This window comes from Genypterus blacodes, unplaced genomic scaffold (assembly GCF_046128005.1).
Source record: "Genypterus blacodes isolate CSIRO-AG114 ecotype Tasmania unplaced genomic scaffold, CSIRO-AGI_Gbla_v1 ptg000067l_1, whole genome shotgun sequence".
Classification (NCBI taxonomy): Eukaryota; Metazoa; Chordata; class Actinopteri; order Ophidiiformes; family Ophidiidae; genus Genypterus; species Genypterus blacodes.
Window position 1 is genome coordinate 4861179 of NW_027466879.1, and position 15194 is coordinate 4876372.

General features: G+C 39.1%; 1 protein-coding gene across 1 annotated transcript in view; it reads right to left on the minus strand.

Moving 5' to 3' along the window:
* Positions 1-15194, minus strand: part of LOC143004535 (protein diaphanous homolog 3-like) — a 115097-nt gene that overhangs the window by 88374 nt on the left and 11529 nt on the right. Inside the window, exons 6-11 of the mRNA XM_076155498.1 lie at positions 11308-11438; positions 5185-5259; positions 4929-4998; positions 2542-2678; positions 2129-2234; positions 389-499 (exon numbers count right to left, since the gene is read on the minus strand). Coding sequence (XP_076011613.1) covers positions 389-499; positions 2129-2234; positions 2542-2678; positions 4929-4998; positions 5185-5259; positions 11308-11438 — 630 coding nt within the window. The remainder of the gene's footprint in view (positions 1-388; positions 500-2128; positions 2235-2541; positions 2679-4928; positions 4999-5184; positions 5260-11307; positions 11439-15194) is intronic.

The following is a 15194-nucleotide window of genomic DNA, read 5'->3' on the forward strand; positions in this document are numbered from 1 at the left end:
TCTCTGACACCAATGCCTATGGGGAAGCATTAAGCCTCAGTAAGGAGCTCAGTCTAAACACCATTACTCATCATGATATAGAGACATGGAGACCAGCTTCACATTTTAATTTATGCTTTCCTGGCAGCTACAGCAACACAATTTGCAACAGGTAAACATGTTTGGTAGATGGTGTAAAAGCCTATGGGAAAATGATTAGCTCAGGTAGTAGAAACTTTATAGGTTTCTTAGTGCTGGCACATACAGAGGAACTGTCTCTGTATTATATTATTCATTTGCTGGAACAAATCTAGGAGTGGACAACTCATTTAAATACTAATACGAGGTGAGTGTGTGTATTTATTACACGTGTGTGCGGTTTGTGTCTCTGTGATTATGGAGTGCTTACCGGCAATATCTGTTTAAGGCCACAGCGCATAAATTCATTCCGGATGTGCAGCCTCAAGTCCAGCTCGTCAGGAGATGTTACTAGTGCATTGATGAGCTGCATGCAAGCCACCTGCAAAAAGAAGGGCACACAGAGCAATGAGTGAGTGAAAGAGAGGGAGAGAAACATGACTTCTTCCAGAACTTGATGAAAAGCATGGTGACATGCATTCTAAATGAGTTATGTCCCTCGGAAGCAAAGGCCCATAACTAATGCATGTCTATTTTCTTCAGTCACCAGCAAGGGGAGGGCTGATTTTAATATTAATGCAACAACTGCAGACCCGTACACACAAAACCAACTAACAGTCAATTAAAGGGGAAACTCGCTCTTTTGGATGCTGTTCCTCACTCCCTCCTGAATTTGCCTTGCTGCACAGGGACTGCGGAATCTTGCGAGATCAGTAAAGCAATCCACTCATGTGTGAAAAGGGGGTATGCTACAGTGCTGGAGGGAAACCAGGATATTAAACTTTTATTGTCCATTTCAGACATTTTAATATTATAATCTAGACAACTAATAATTGCAAGCATGGTATTGTCAAAATCATTATGTTGGTGAAGGGCAGTAGCAGTCAAAAGATCACCACCATTGTTATACTGGCGTTGAATGAATCCATTTAATAAAAACTACACATGCTACAATAATTTCTTACTGCCCACATCCAAAACACAAGAAGGCCATGTTTTTTTTTTAACCTAATCCAGAATCAATGATTTGGGAAGAGGCAATGGATCACAAACTCTGCTAGCTGCACAGAGACATATTTTGCAGATTTTGTATGGACACTTCAAACATATCAATCACTAAAAATGTTTCTTACAAGATCAACAACAAGTGCAATTTCAGTTTTTTTAGTCCCCATAGGTATAATTAGTCTTTTATACAGAGCCACTTCTCTTGAAAAAAAAAGAAAAAAAAAAAAGCTCTGGCTTTGTATGTTGACCTGAAGTCGATGTTGGAAGATACATTTAAAACTACAACCCTAGCAATGAGGTAGGTTGTGTTTCTTAAATATTCCTCTGAATACACCCTGAGAGAGTAAGAGAAAGAACATCTGTATCTTCAGCTTAGCTTAAACACCTATTTTCTCTGTAATGACACAACCCGTGGCTGCTTTACAGCTTTTGTGGCTCATTACTAGCCGAGATGCCACTGTAACTAAAATGTTAAAGGGATTATGCATATAGAAATCCCAGGTCATGGGAGAAATTTGTCTGAACAATTATCACCACTACACGTTAATTACGTTGATAACTGTAAATTGTAACATCAGATTGGTTGGTTAGAGGCTACTTGGTTATTTCAGTTGCTTATCTTACTTCTCAGTTATGACAAAGTAACAGAGCTAGGACACCAATACAATTAAATAAAAATCTGCACAGAGGACAGCTCAAGAAATGACAAGTCATCACTGCTAAAGGCAATACAGAAATTCATTCATGGCTTCAATGTAGTTTCTTCTTTGACATTTCATCCATCCAATTTTCCTTACATCACATTTTGAGTGAAAAGCACAGGTAATTCCACGCAAAGACAATTTCAACATGTCAAAATAATGTGGCAGTGAAAAGGAGACGCCTGAGCAGAGAGGTTGTAGCGATTGTATGCATGTCCCATGCTGTATGTTGTAATGACCAACCTAGGTATTCCGTTTCAAGACACAAAAAGCTGGAGATGGTACATTTTCCTCACACTGACCTGTAATTGAACTGAGCGATCTCGTAGTCCCTGAACAATGGGACTGAATCTTTCGATGGACCGCCGATCACCTGCTGTGGTGATAGCTTCAAGGACCTTCTCCATACTAAATGGAAATTAAATGCATAAGCGAAAAAATGGAAGAGAATGATCTCGTATTTATTCACAGGGATTTTGTCTTGCAATGGTCTTCATCATAGTGTATCATCAACTTCATACTAAAACACCACAAAGGACTAATTAATATATGTTATTAATGTCAGTTGAAAACATAGCAATAGCAACATATCAGTGAAGTTGTGATACAGTAGCAGAACCATGCTTTCTTTACCCGGGTATATTTTGCTTCATATTTATACTCAATATTCATTTCTATGGAAAATGCATTGAGAAATGCAGGACACAGAACGTACGTGTTCTCTTCACCCACGATGCAGATCGCCGACAGAAGCTTTACCACATCAGTCATCATGGCAGACTGAGTGGGATCAATGGTGCTTGCCAGTAAGGTAAGACTCTTCTCCTCCTCCAGGATTCGCTGCAAGCCATACTACAATAAACACAAACATGAATAAATATGATTACTCAGGCAAACTGTATTTCGGCTCAACTTTAACAGGTTTTATCAGAAAATGCAATCTTTGGTGTCTTATGAACACAAAATTCCCCTCTTCTCTAATTGAGAAAGAACAAATATGAAGCCAGATATTGACTCAATAGTAACTACAAATGCATTTCCTGAAGAAAATGTGCTGTGATTGCAATTGCTGAAAGGTTTTTGCCAAATGCTGAACAAGTGCCTGAAAGATTGAAGTGTAAAGGCCTGAATAATGTTTAAATGGTTTCTGTACACGAATGAATGAATGAAAGGAGCCTGGATTTGTGAAGGCCTGAAAGTATAAAGGCATTTCCTCTGTATGAAGAGTCTGAAGAAAATGTGGATGTATTTTAAGAGAGAATGGTTGAAAAGTCTTTACAATTGGAAGCATTTTAAACTGGCACCATCGGAAAAAAACATGAAATATGTGAAAATGCTGAAAAAAAAAATGAAAGAATGAAGCCTGAAGCCTGAAGACCTAAATGAACCTTGAATGAATGGCATGACAACACATACTGTACCAAAGTCATACTGTGTCCTTGTCTTCATGCATGTATGTCTGATACTTCCACTATATTCATTGTTAATATCTCAACCAGTTGTCTATATCAGATGCTGCATAATGTAGTAACATTTTCACACAAAGGTTTGCATGTATCATTTATCAATCGCTGTTATGAAGAGCTGTGCGTTATGAAGGGCTCTGCAGAATGACAGCTCAGAGAGTCGATCTTTGTTCGTTACCTCATGTCCCCTATACACTTCCACCTGAGGAAAGGCTGTTTTAATTCAACAACCTGTTCCATACAGGATTTAAACACACAAAAAGTCACTTTCACACACAGAGTGTTGGCTCATAGATACAACACATTAACGTACATCATTCACTTTATACAAGTTTGTGCAATTCCGAGACAGGTCCCAATTCATTACATTACATTACATTACGTTCATTTGGCAGACGCTTTTATCCAAAGCGACTTACATTACATTTCATTACCACCCTTCGCAGAGGGGGGAGCAATTGAGGGTTCGGTGCCTTGCTCAGGGGCACCTCGGCAGGGGCTCGGCAGGGGCTCGAACCGGCGACCCTCCGGTTCCCAAGCGGAAGCTCTACCCACTGAGCTACTGCCTCCCAACGTTTCCCAAATTCACCTCAATTACCAGCGCTACAATACATCTACAACCTGCGGGAAATCTGGCAAACCCGTTCTCCAGGTGTGTCTAGATGGGTGAGGGATTAGTTAGGAACAAAAGCCAATCACATCCTCTATTTTGGTCGACAATTGTGACAACAGGATTTTGGGATTGTAGCTGTGGTCTCGGATAAAAATACAGCATAGCAGTGACACCTCGACAGAAAGCAATAAACTTAGTCTTTAAAAGTACCCAGGGCGATGAGTTTCAGTCTGGAGTGTACCCTTGGCCTAAACTAAATTAACATAGCTCACCCAAGAGTCTTACACCGTCTCTTATTTTAAGGATTTTATAACATTAACATTTTTCAAACTCGTAATTCAATAATTTTACGGTGAGATCTTCTTCTTAAAATCAATCAAGTTCTTCATAAGTCACATTAACTGTTGAGTAACTTTTATTGATCCGCTGGTGGCAGACAACAGAAAATGAGCAACTTTTGTCATTCTGGAGGAATACAGGAGAAGGAGAAAAGCTGCACTGACAGCTGGCAGAGAACACCTGTCTTCTTGCCATTGTGGCTACATCCAATCCCAAGATAGCTGTGGAGCCAAGGAAGGGTCTAGGCTGACAGAGAGGCCTACGGGTAAGTGCTGGCGTCTGGCGCCTGTTGAGACGCAGGATTACATGAGACCTTACAGAACACTTTGTGCCAGAGCGGCAGTATATCCATCTCCACTGGGCTTTAGCTCCATGTGGCAAGATTGTCATGCTTCTTTTGGCTACTGTGGACTAACAGCACAGAAAGGAAGAAGCTATTTCTTTGTTTATGCTCATTGGATAATTCAAGGCCACACAGAAATTCTCAAAATACTGCACTGTGTGTTGTATGTCTCCTATGGAGAGTTGAATAACCCCATCATATTCTTCATGCTTTGTGCTTTCTGGTGAAGTACAGGTATGGTTCTAGTGAGTGGTAGCTTTGCAACCACAGTCACCTATAATAAACGTTATTATAGAGAAACAGTTATCATAAAATTAAATCTTAAATCTTCCTGTCATTACCTTATTGTTCATGAAAGCTTTGAGACACTGCACAACTTTATGTTGGTTCTTTCTGTCAATCTTCTCCTGCCTAGGGATACAAGAGAAAGCAAGGAGTATGAATATTTTGAGAGAGGGAAACATCGAACATTGAAGGAAATAAGCAAGTTATGTAACTGTGTACAAATAGGCATTGACATAACATAGACATAACACCAACTAACGCTAAAGGAAAATTGTGTATGTTATCTCACTCTAAGTTATCACATATCCTTACTGTTTCTTGAAGAGCAGTCTCTCCAATACGTCCAGCAGGAGTCCAAGGCCCTCATGGCCAAAGCTCTGGACCCAGCTGTGATATCAAACATAAAAATCAACATTATGAGACTGGCAATCAACTGTTAAAACCAACACAATCAGACTCACACTCTGAAAAAGAAGGTACATATTGTGCTGATCATCTTACACAAGAGTTACAAGAAAGAAAACAGCTGAAATATTGTGAAGGCAAAAAAGAAAACTGGAAAGCACATTTGGATACAATTAGTAGTGTAAATATGAGGGCTGAAAGCAGAGACAAATGTTATGCCTGAAATGCGTGGGAGTTTGAATTCAATGAGAACATAAAAAAAAAGGATTGATGTAAAACAACACCCCACTCAGATTTCAATGCATAGTACATAGGCACTTGAAAGCTAATATATCAATTGTTGTAACTGACAACATAGCATTAGTGGAACATATAGAAGAGACAATTTAGAGTTGCATTGCACCCATAAATAAGCCATGGGAGCTCAAAATAATGTGTTGCTATTTACATAAAGGTTCATCTTAGCCTATATAGAGCAGCATATATACATGCTGCAAACCAGGGACTTGTTTCAAACTCATTCTTAAAGCATGAGTCTCGAAAGCACAGGACTAACCAACACAGTGTATGATGGGGATTACTCAGAATCCAGTGCAGGAGCCATTTTTGTAAAAACGGCAATAGACAAGGCAAGGCAAAGCAACTTTTTGCTACAACTATTTATATAGCACATTTCACAAACAAGGGTGATGCAAGGTGCTTCACATAAAACATGTTAGAAGACACATAATGTGTAAAAACACATCAAATTTAATAATTTGCTTTTAAAGTTTAATTTTTTGTGACAGATTCTGTTTGCTTGATCTCTGATTGATTGCCTGTCAAACCCTTTATGGCAGGTAAAGATTGTTTTTTTTAACTAAGTCGTGTCTCTGAGTTGGACAATTGAGTAATTTTGCCTGTGGTCACTCCAGTTGTTAGAAACACAGAAGGCATAGGAGTCATCCAGAGGGACCAAAGACTTTGCAAAATCTCCCTGCGTCCTCATCCTACTGATTGTTCAGTCTGTGCTTAAAGCAGGTGAATGCCCTTTGAGAGAAAATGTATGGAGTTACCACAGAAGAATTCCAAGTGCTAAAATTGCGATCCTGAAAGCATAGGGCAGCATAGCACAACAGAAACACCCCATCGCCTTTAAAAAACAATTAAATTCAACTGAATATGTGGTAATCAACTTAGAAAATAAGGTTATTCTCAGCTCGTGACAAACACCCAACTGCAACTATTTACAGCGGAATCAAATCTGCCAGTATTTGCAAGGTGACAACCTAAAAATGGGATTCTGTTATCTGAATGTATGTGTTGTTACACAGTTGTCTGTGTTAAAACATTGTGATAACTGGTTCGTAATGAAAGTGCTTACAAAACAAAAAAAAAAAGAGGCATATTCCATTGATTGTAAATTAACATTTATGGAATGTAATAGCCTGCATGATGTGCAATGTCAGCAAACATTGCATTGTTTAAACATGCAATATTCATATCAGGTCCTTTCCTACATGCTCTTCCATGTACTTCACACTGGCAGCATAGCAAAGCCAGGGCATGACTGCTTATGAACATGAGTTTCCTCGGACGGTATAGCTGAGATGCAAAATAGTGTGGACAGGGAGTACAGACCGGCTCAGTCGAGATGGACAGGACCACTATTTTGCCAAGTTCCACCATGAACAGAGTCCATTCATTTGCTATAGTATAGAGCAATGCTGCCAATAAATCAAATACATTATCATTAAATTCAAAACATTCGTTCTACATAAATGAATCAATATTGACAATAAAACATGTAGTCACGATGGTGTCCCTTTCAGACATTAATTGAATACAATTCAAATGCAATTACATGCTGTAAACCTTGACACAATCTTGTATCAACAGTTTCATGCAAACAAAGTCATTGTGGGACTCAGAGGCCTTGGATCTGTAGCAAACCATGACTATGACTAAGCTATAATTCAAATTGACTGAACCTCTGAATCTGGTCTGGGACCTTTGTTCCACGCACAAACAAAACACTGCAAAATTTGAAAATCTGTAGTAAAATAGACTAGACTAGATCTCAAAAGCAAATACCTTTGGGATAGTGCTTCAAGCATAGAAAGAGGCGGTGGGAAAAATGATGCCCAAGGATGAGATGGAGAGTACAGAGTGGATAGAGGAGAGTGCATTATAATGTGATTTCTATGAAAAGTGAAAATGTATGTCTAATGACTCCTTATATCACACTGGAAATCATTCCATCTTACAAAGAATTAGGCTGGGCTGAATCGGTGATGGATGGCAACATGGAAAATCCAGATATAAGATTTAATTATAGCTGACAGGGCAAACACTCTGATCATGCATATTACTAAATGTTTAAAGAGGCCAAAAGATAATAGCTACTATTTGTTGGTTATAATGAAAATATATATTTGATCAAAATCTAAGGTGCAAACTCCGTCTTAGCTCAGCTCTTTAAAAAAAAACCTGCTCTGAGGCTCCTGACACAAGTTTATAATAGATAGAAGAGCAGTGCTATGTGTCAGCCCCTGCATCAAGGTGTCTTAGTGTGTGTTTGTCAGGGTCAGGAAAATGAGGGAGGCTGACATGCCACGTTGATGGAGACAGGAAAGGCTGCTGCCAAGGCATCTCAGGAGTGAGGCTCTCATGTTACAGAGAAAATTTAATTTAGCCTACACTTCTCACAAGGCCATGGCCTGGGCCATTCTGAATATCGAGTAGACAGGGCTGGGGTCTTGACAACTGCTTCATTGAAATGCATAGCTCAGTAGCAACTGCTAGTTTTTCATCATCAGTAGGTGAGGCAGAGAGAGCAAGGGAAAATAATCAGTGATCGATAGCAGGAATTATTGCAGAGGAAACTGACCAGTCTGCCCTGCCTGGGTGTGTGGCAACATGAGTGAAAACTGTAAAGGAGGAAGTAGATGACAGTTAACTCGGCTATTGTATTGTTTCTTAAGAACCCAGGCAAATGGAGAAGGTGAGAAATACATAATCTGAAAAATCTGGAGGAAAGTCACCTTCGAAAACAAGAAAATCGAAAAATCAGAAATGGCAACTATGACTGACTCCTCCTCTCAAGTGCCGATGTTGTTGCAAAACCCATATGCCTGGATTTCCACCTCAGGGTAATCTAATCAATTCACCAAGAGAGAACCCTTGCTTGCATCCATACACTTGAAAAATCATTCCAAAATAATTCCACCACCAGTGATTGTACAAATATAATATTACAGGCTTAGATGTTGTAATCATAAGAACACACTTCTATTTTCAATCGTATTTTTTCCTTTCACTAGCAAATTTTACTTCAAGACCATGCATTGAATCACATCAAATACTCCTCCTCATTGAATTACTTCACTGTGCACATATTCCACATCATATTTGAGTATTGCCTAAATTCTGTAAAATAACTTTTAGATGACCCATTTAAGCCCATGATCACGCCCATATTTAATATGACACTATCCATTTAAAAGTAATTATTGCTTTCTCTAAGATTGGAGGTGTGCCGACTCAACGTACACAAAATTAATATAAAAGCAGTCCAGCACTGTATAGCCAGAGGCCATCACCTTAGAAAGACAGAGGGAAAACAGCAAGGGAGGGAACATTAAAAAATAATGAAAACAAATTCATCATACCATTCCCTTGGAAACCAAAACAGCCATAAATCAAGCAGAAAAATGAGGCACCTTATCTGGCTAACTTCATAGCTAAGGTAGCTTGACTTGTAACAGAGTCTCAGGAGGGTGCCTCCTAGGTTCTCAGGCAGTGTAGCAGTGTGTTGCGCTCTGCTAAAGTGGTTATGAACCAGAAATAAAAAATTAACTCCGAAAAGTGAACCGACTACAGCGGGACTCTCTGGGGATGCAGTGAAACAAGAGGTTGAAGTCACAGCAATGTGGGACATCTGAAGTAAAAATAGAGGAGGTCATTTCATTCACTGAGGAATGAATTACATCAGTCTAGCAGCCTGCCATCTTCAGCCAGCATGAACATAGCGTCACTTTCAATGGCCAAGGTACTAAAATATGCTTGTGAAATGGAATGGTGATCTCCTCCTTATCGTTTATCCTACTGTTTCATTATCTTTACGGAAAGAAGATTTAAGATTTTCTGTGTAATAACTCTTCCTTCTTCATTAGATTTATTTCATTACACAATACCTAACAAGATTTCCAGGAATGCGCTTGATATATACAAATTCAGGAAACAAAATACACTATTTTTTCAAGGAGAAGAGATAATTATAGAGCAAAGAGGATTATTTTTTAGTTTTAGAGTTCAGCAGAAAAACAAAGACAAATAGCCGATTCACATTCTTAAAAAGTACATTCACGCCAACAAACTAGTGAGGCAGAAGCAAGCCAGCCAACAGAAATCCAAGTTGAGCATCATAATGGTGGTGGGTGCCCTGTCAGCAAGGAAAGCACTGTGTATATTTCTGAACATGAGGAGCAGGTTTATGAGAGACAGAAAGAGCCGTCCAAGGTTCAAGAACGAAAAGAAGGAAAGACTGAACCGTATCCTCTTATACAGCTACACAGACAAAATAACTAATCTGAAACCTTAAACCTGAAGGTCACTTTAATATAATATCAGAAAACCAATTTCCACTTGTTTGTCAGATCAATTCATCAAATCCATTAAATACAATTACATCCTGTAGCCTTGCTGATGCTGTTGACCAGTATTGGGGCCCCTCATCAGAAATAGGAGGTAGAGCTGGAATAGCTAAGGTGAGCGAGGTATAAAGGGGTGAGAGGCCTGCAGCAGAGGATGACTCTCTATAACTGCAGGAACCACCAAATTATCTGCAAGCGTGTCTGCTCCCCCAGCAGAAACCAGTTAAAAAAGCATTCATCTCTGCCACTGTAAACTAAGGATAAAAGCACCTAATGTTGGATACCGATGAGAAAGCAATGTTTGCCAAAGAAAAATGTGCCAGAAAAATGACATATAGCATCAAAAAACAGTGGCTGGCAAAATGGTTTTACAACAACATCTATCACGTTCTTCTATTTTGCCATAAAGGGGGACGATCAAGCAAGTTAGTCTCCCACACTGTGCAATCATTAATGTGACAGTGTAACTTACAGACGTATTATTGTACAAACTTCTATTCCAACAAAGTTGAGAATGTATAAAATACTAATAAAAACAGAAAGCAGTGATTCGAAAATTCTCCTTTCCCTAATCTTAACAGGTACAAGTCCAAGGTATACAAGGTTATGGGTACGATTCAAGATGAGAGTCCGTAAGATGATGTCTGACCACTGTCATCCCTAATGAGTATTGAGCCATGACCAGTCGCATGGATCTATTCTACATGAAAAAGAACACACACATTTGTAATGTGGTCTTATTCTACATTCATGTATTCATGACTTGCATTGTAAACTCGACTTGATTTGGCAAAACATATTACATCTGTTTATGTGTGTGTGTGTGCATGTACGTGTGGCATCAGGAGAAGTAAAAAAAATGACTACACACTCCCTAGTTTGTAGTAAGTAAGTACTAAGTGTTTCTGACAGTGTATATGGTAATCTGTTACTAACTTCCTATACCCCACCAAAGACAGAATGAGCCCAAACCAACAATCCACATCTGAGTTGAAGACAAAACTGGGACGTGATTGAACAAGGGATCCTCCTGTCATTGGGCTCAGAAAGCAAACAACACCTCCACACTCAAGGCTCAGGAGTATAATCTGCTTTGTATTGGCAAGAATTAAACATTCACTAAAAGCATTGTGACACGCAATTAGCCATCCTTCCACAGGCACCACTATGTTTTAGTTTGCACTTTCTTGCATCGCCGCTTTCCAAATAGGCACATGCAATAATTACCCAATTATTACTATGGCTAAAACTTTAATTGTTAATTAATGGGACAATTTAAACATGATTTAATTGTAATAGGCTTCAGTTCAAGACCAGGGAATTCAGGTCCTCCTCAACCTGTGTACAAAGTTGAATTTTCATTTTCATACACAACAAGTCCACAAGTGTGCTTTACCTGACAGGGTTGCTGGTGAGGGAGACTCGTAACGAATCTAAGCAGGCACACAGTCGTTCCTCCATCACTCCTGACTTCAGCTCTCCAAGGAACTCTTGAGGAGAGATCTGATGACTGCTCCGCAAGCTACCCTAAAAGAAGGACAGGATGATAAAAAAAGTACATTTTAGTAAACAGATAGATAGTGTAGCTGTTGAAAAAAGTGCTCAGAATAACAAATTACAGTCGATAAGTAGAAAATAATACATTTTGGTGACTGGTATAATTTATGAAGCAAAACTACCAAACATCTGCTGTTTTAAACTACTCCAATGTCAGCTTTCTCCAAAAAAGTTGTAAATTGATTAACTATGACTACTTTGACCTAGGACCAGTGTGATGGTCAGATGTCCACACACTTTAGGCCACATAGTGTAGATGTGATTACATGCAGGGTTTTTTTTCTATATAATATTTTTCATATTCCTGATTTAAATCAGAGCCTAAATACAGGGATGATATTTCAAGGCGGTGCAAGAGGTGCAGATTCATTCCTCAACAATCACTCCTGTGTTCAAACCCATTGCTAACAGGGGACCTGACTTCAAGTCATTTTAGGCCAAGTTAAGAGCCTTGAATATTCTCAGAATGTTCTATGAATAAAGCCCTTTGTGTCGACAAGGATTGAGTAGATTTCCACCTTATCCCTGACAGAACAGAAAGCTTTCCATTACTAATTAATTAATGACCAGATTTCCACTTCACGGATTATCAATTGTGTGAAAACATTCTAGGGAGAAATGACTCTGTTCAAGGGGTGGCAAAACTCCAGACTTTCCATGCCGGTGTTATGCTGGTATTTTTCAATAACAGTTTGAAATTCAGTAAAACTGTGTTATTGAATTTAACCCTTAAGTTTGCATCTAAGCATTAAAAACACCCGCAGCAATTTGTTTAAATTAACTTTACACTCAAAATAAAAATGTCATGATTCCTTTGACCACCTCATCTCTCCAGGCTTGGGATCAAAGCTGCCTGCTAAACATCCTCCAGCTAGCCCAGGGTTATGGATAAACTCAAGCACATATTCCACTGCTCACTTTAATATGATAGTGAGTCAAGTCTCCTAATTAGTTCCCAAAACTCAGAATAATTTAGATTTGAATAACATGTTTTCCAAATAAAAGATATCCAAAGGGGCCCAGAATCCATAATGTTTTCATGTGGCTCCCTTACAAACATCAACACAGCAATTAACTTGGCAGTCATAATCTCTCACTCAGGAACCTCCTGTCACATTTAAAAAGAAATGCACATACATCAGTGGAGAATTGTTACTTATTGGAAGTATTTCATTAAATAAAAAACACAAATGGTTGTAGAGAGGATAGCCTCCTACTAAAGCATGGAACGGACATCATAATGTGTGAAAATGTTCATGAATGCTAATCAAGGAAAGGGCAGAATAAATGGCATTTATACCTGCCAACCAGCTAGCGGCAAGGCTAGGCTACTTGCCCATATCAGATACAGAGCTGATAATCAAGGTGACGAATAGCTAGTGCCATCACCTGTGAGGGACCCAAGATGACAAATATGTGCTTTATGTTTCTAATTAACATGGCAAAGATTATCTGACTTTGACCATTTGTGGCCCCTCCAAGCATTTGTAAGCCCTTAAGAATCCCCAGAGTAGCAGGAGGGAACGTTTATCAAGTAATTCTGGCTACTGCAGGTCTAAAACAGTGTCCTTGTCAGCAGCTTCAGTCGGTATGAAAAGGCCCCAGGCGAGCCACAATTTTCCCTAATAATCAATCTATTGATTTTTTTCTGAGGGCCCTTTGATGTCCTCGAGATGCAAGTGCGCAGTGAATTCAAACAGACGACTTGAGGACTATAGCGTCCAGAGTGATATAGAATAGTATACCTGATAAGATTAGATGGCACTTTGCACACTACCATTGCCCACCAGTCAGTGCAATGCTAAATGAGTACAGTGACAATGAAGCCCATTCATAAAGCTTCCTTGGTGTTAACTCAAGCACCATTGTCCCATTATCATCACATTGCTGTAAAGGTGTCCCAGATAAGAGATGCAGAGGAAACAGAATACAGAAGATGACACAAGTAAGAGATCAGAAAAGATCAGGGAGACAAGTGGAGGCTGTTAGAACCACAAATGATGGCCAGGTGTCCACATACCTTTGGCCATACAGTGGACCATTTTCGATGTATAATAAATAATTTATCTCAATCCTGCCAAACCACCGCCTACACTCTACCACCTTTAACTTTCTTTAAGAAGACAGTGGCAAGAGACTGAGCTGCACAAATGCCAGAACCTTGTCGCATATCTTCGGGTATGTTTTTGAATCGTCAAAGGCCTGAGGAATCAGCCTATATTACTACTGGCAGGAATAAACAATCTCCATCCCATGCAGGCTGCCAAAGCAATGGAACTATGCCCAGTCTGTCTTTCCCCCAAAACCCCAAACCCCAGTCTAAATTATTCTCCTCCATATTTCCCCTCAAGTGTATATAATACCCTCAGTATATTAAGTTGTCAAACCCTCACTCAAGTAACCCACTTCTATTCTAAACCATTAAGAAATGTCTCGTTATAGGGATTATACTCATCTGTGGCATAAAAAAACTCATCACAAACTCATCCCCAGTGAAAGCAGAGTCAAAGAGCCAGATGTGCGACTGAATGAGAGTCAGGAAGACAAAACCATGATTATCAATGAGGATCTATTCAAGTCTGTGTACCAGGCTACTTTCTTTCTAAGCAATAAATCAATAAACTGTATGGGAGTTGAGACCTAATGACTTGAGAATGTGACGTGAATTAAATGCTACATATTTCATAGAAGACGTAAAATGAGGAACAATGTAAGTAAAAGAAAAGGGGTTTGAAGTATGTCAGTGAACCTGAATGCCAAACCTAATCTGTACAATTATCAGCTTCTCCTGCAACATCTTTTTTGCAGCCCTGCCCGACAGCAGAAGCAAGAGAGGGTACACACATACACACTCTGAAAACTATACAAAATTGCTCCACACCTTAACATTGTTCTTAAGTGCTTGAAGGAGAGGTTGTTGGTGCACTGCCATGTAAACAGGTTGGAGAACTCACAGCAAACATTAAAAAGTCTTTATGAATTCAGGAGAGGCATTTTGAAAAAAATATGATGCAGCTTTGTTTTTCAGGCAAAATTTCGGAACACAATTCCTTACCCTGCAAGAACACTCTACACACTCTTGTGCTTGTTCAACAAAGCGTAGCTATTTTCTTACTGATACACAGCAAATATCAGCAATGTTTAAAGTGTTGAAGAACACTCCTCAGACGCTACAAGACAATTTACCTAGATTTACAAACCAGTACTTCACCTTATAAATCAGATTAGGACGTAAGAAAGAGGGAATTTAGGAAGACATTAAAGGTTGTACTTCACATCATCCCCTTCCAAACATTTGATTTGCTTTGTCCTCAAAAGGGAACTTCATGGTGTCACAAGCTTTTGTTGAAATTGAATGAACAGAAAAAGTTTTGAATGATTAATTGTCTATTGTAAATAAATACCATAGACTTAAATCAAATTAAATGTGAACATGTTCTGGGTAGATATCACATGTATACTTGTATATACACATTTTAAATAACGAATAGCGGTCCTTTATAGCTTTCCACTTTTAAGGGTAATTGAAATCAATGGAAAGTCTGCCCTTTCCTCGGTCCAGGGAGTGGAAGAACGGCCCACAGCCGCCAGTTTCAAGAGATTCAATCTTTTTTTTTCCTCTGAACTTTGAGAATTATAATCACACACACTGAGGACCTTATTGTCTGCCTTGAGAGGGAGAAAGGAGAGGTTGTGTGGTTGTGGTGTGTTCATGTGGCAGATGGA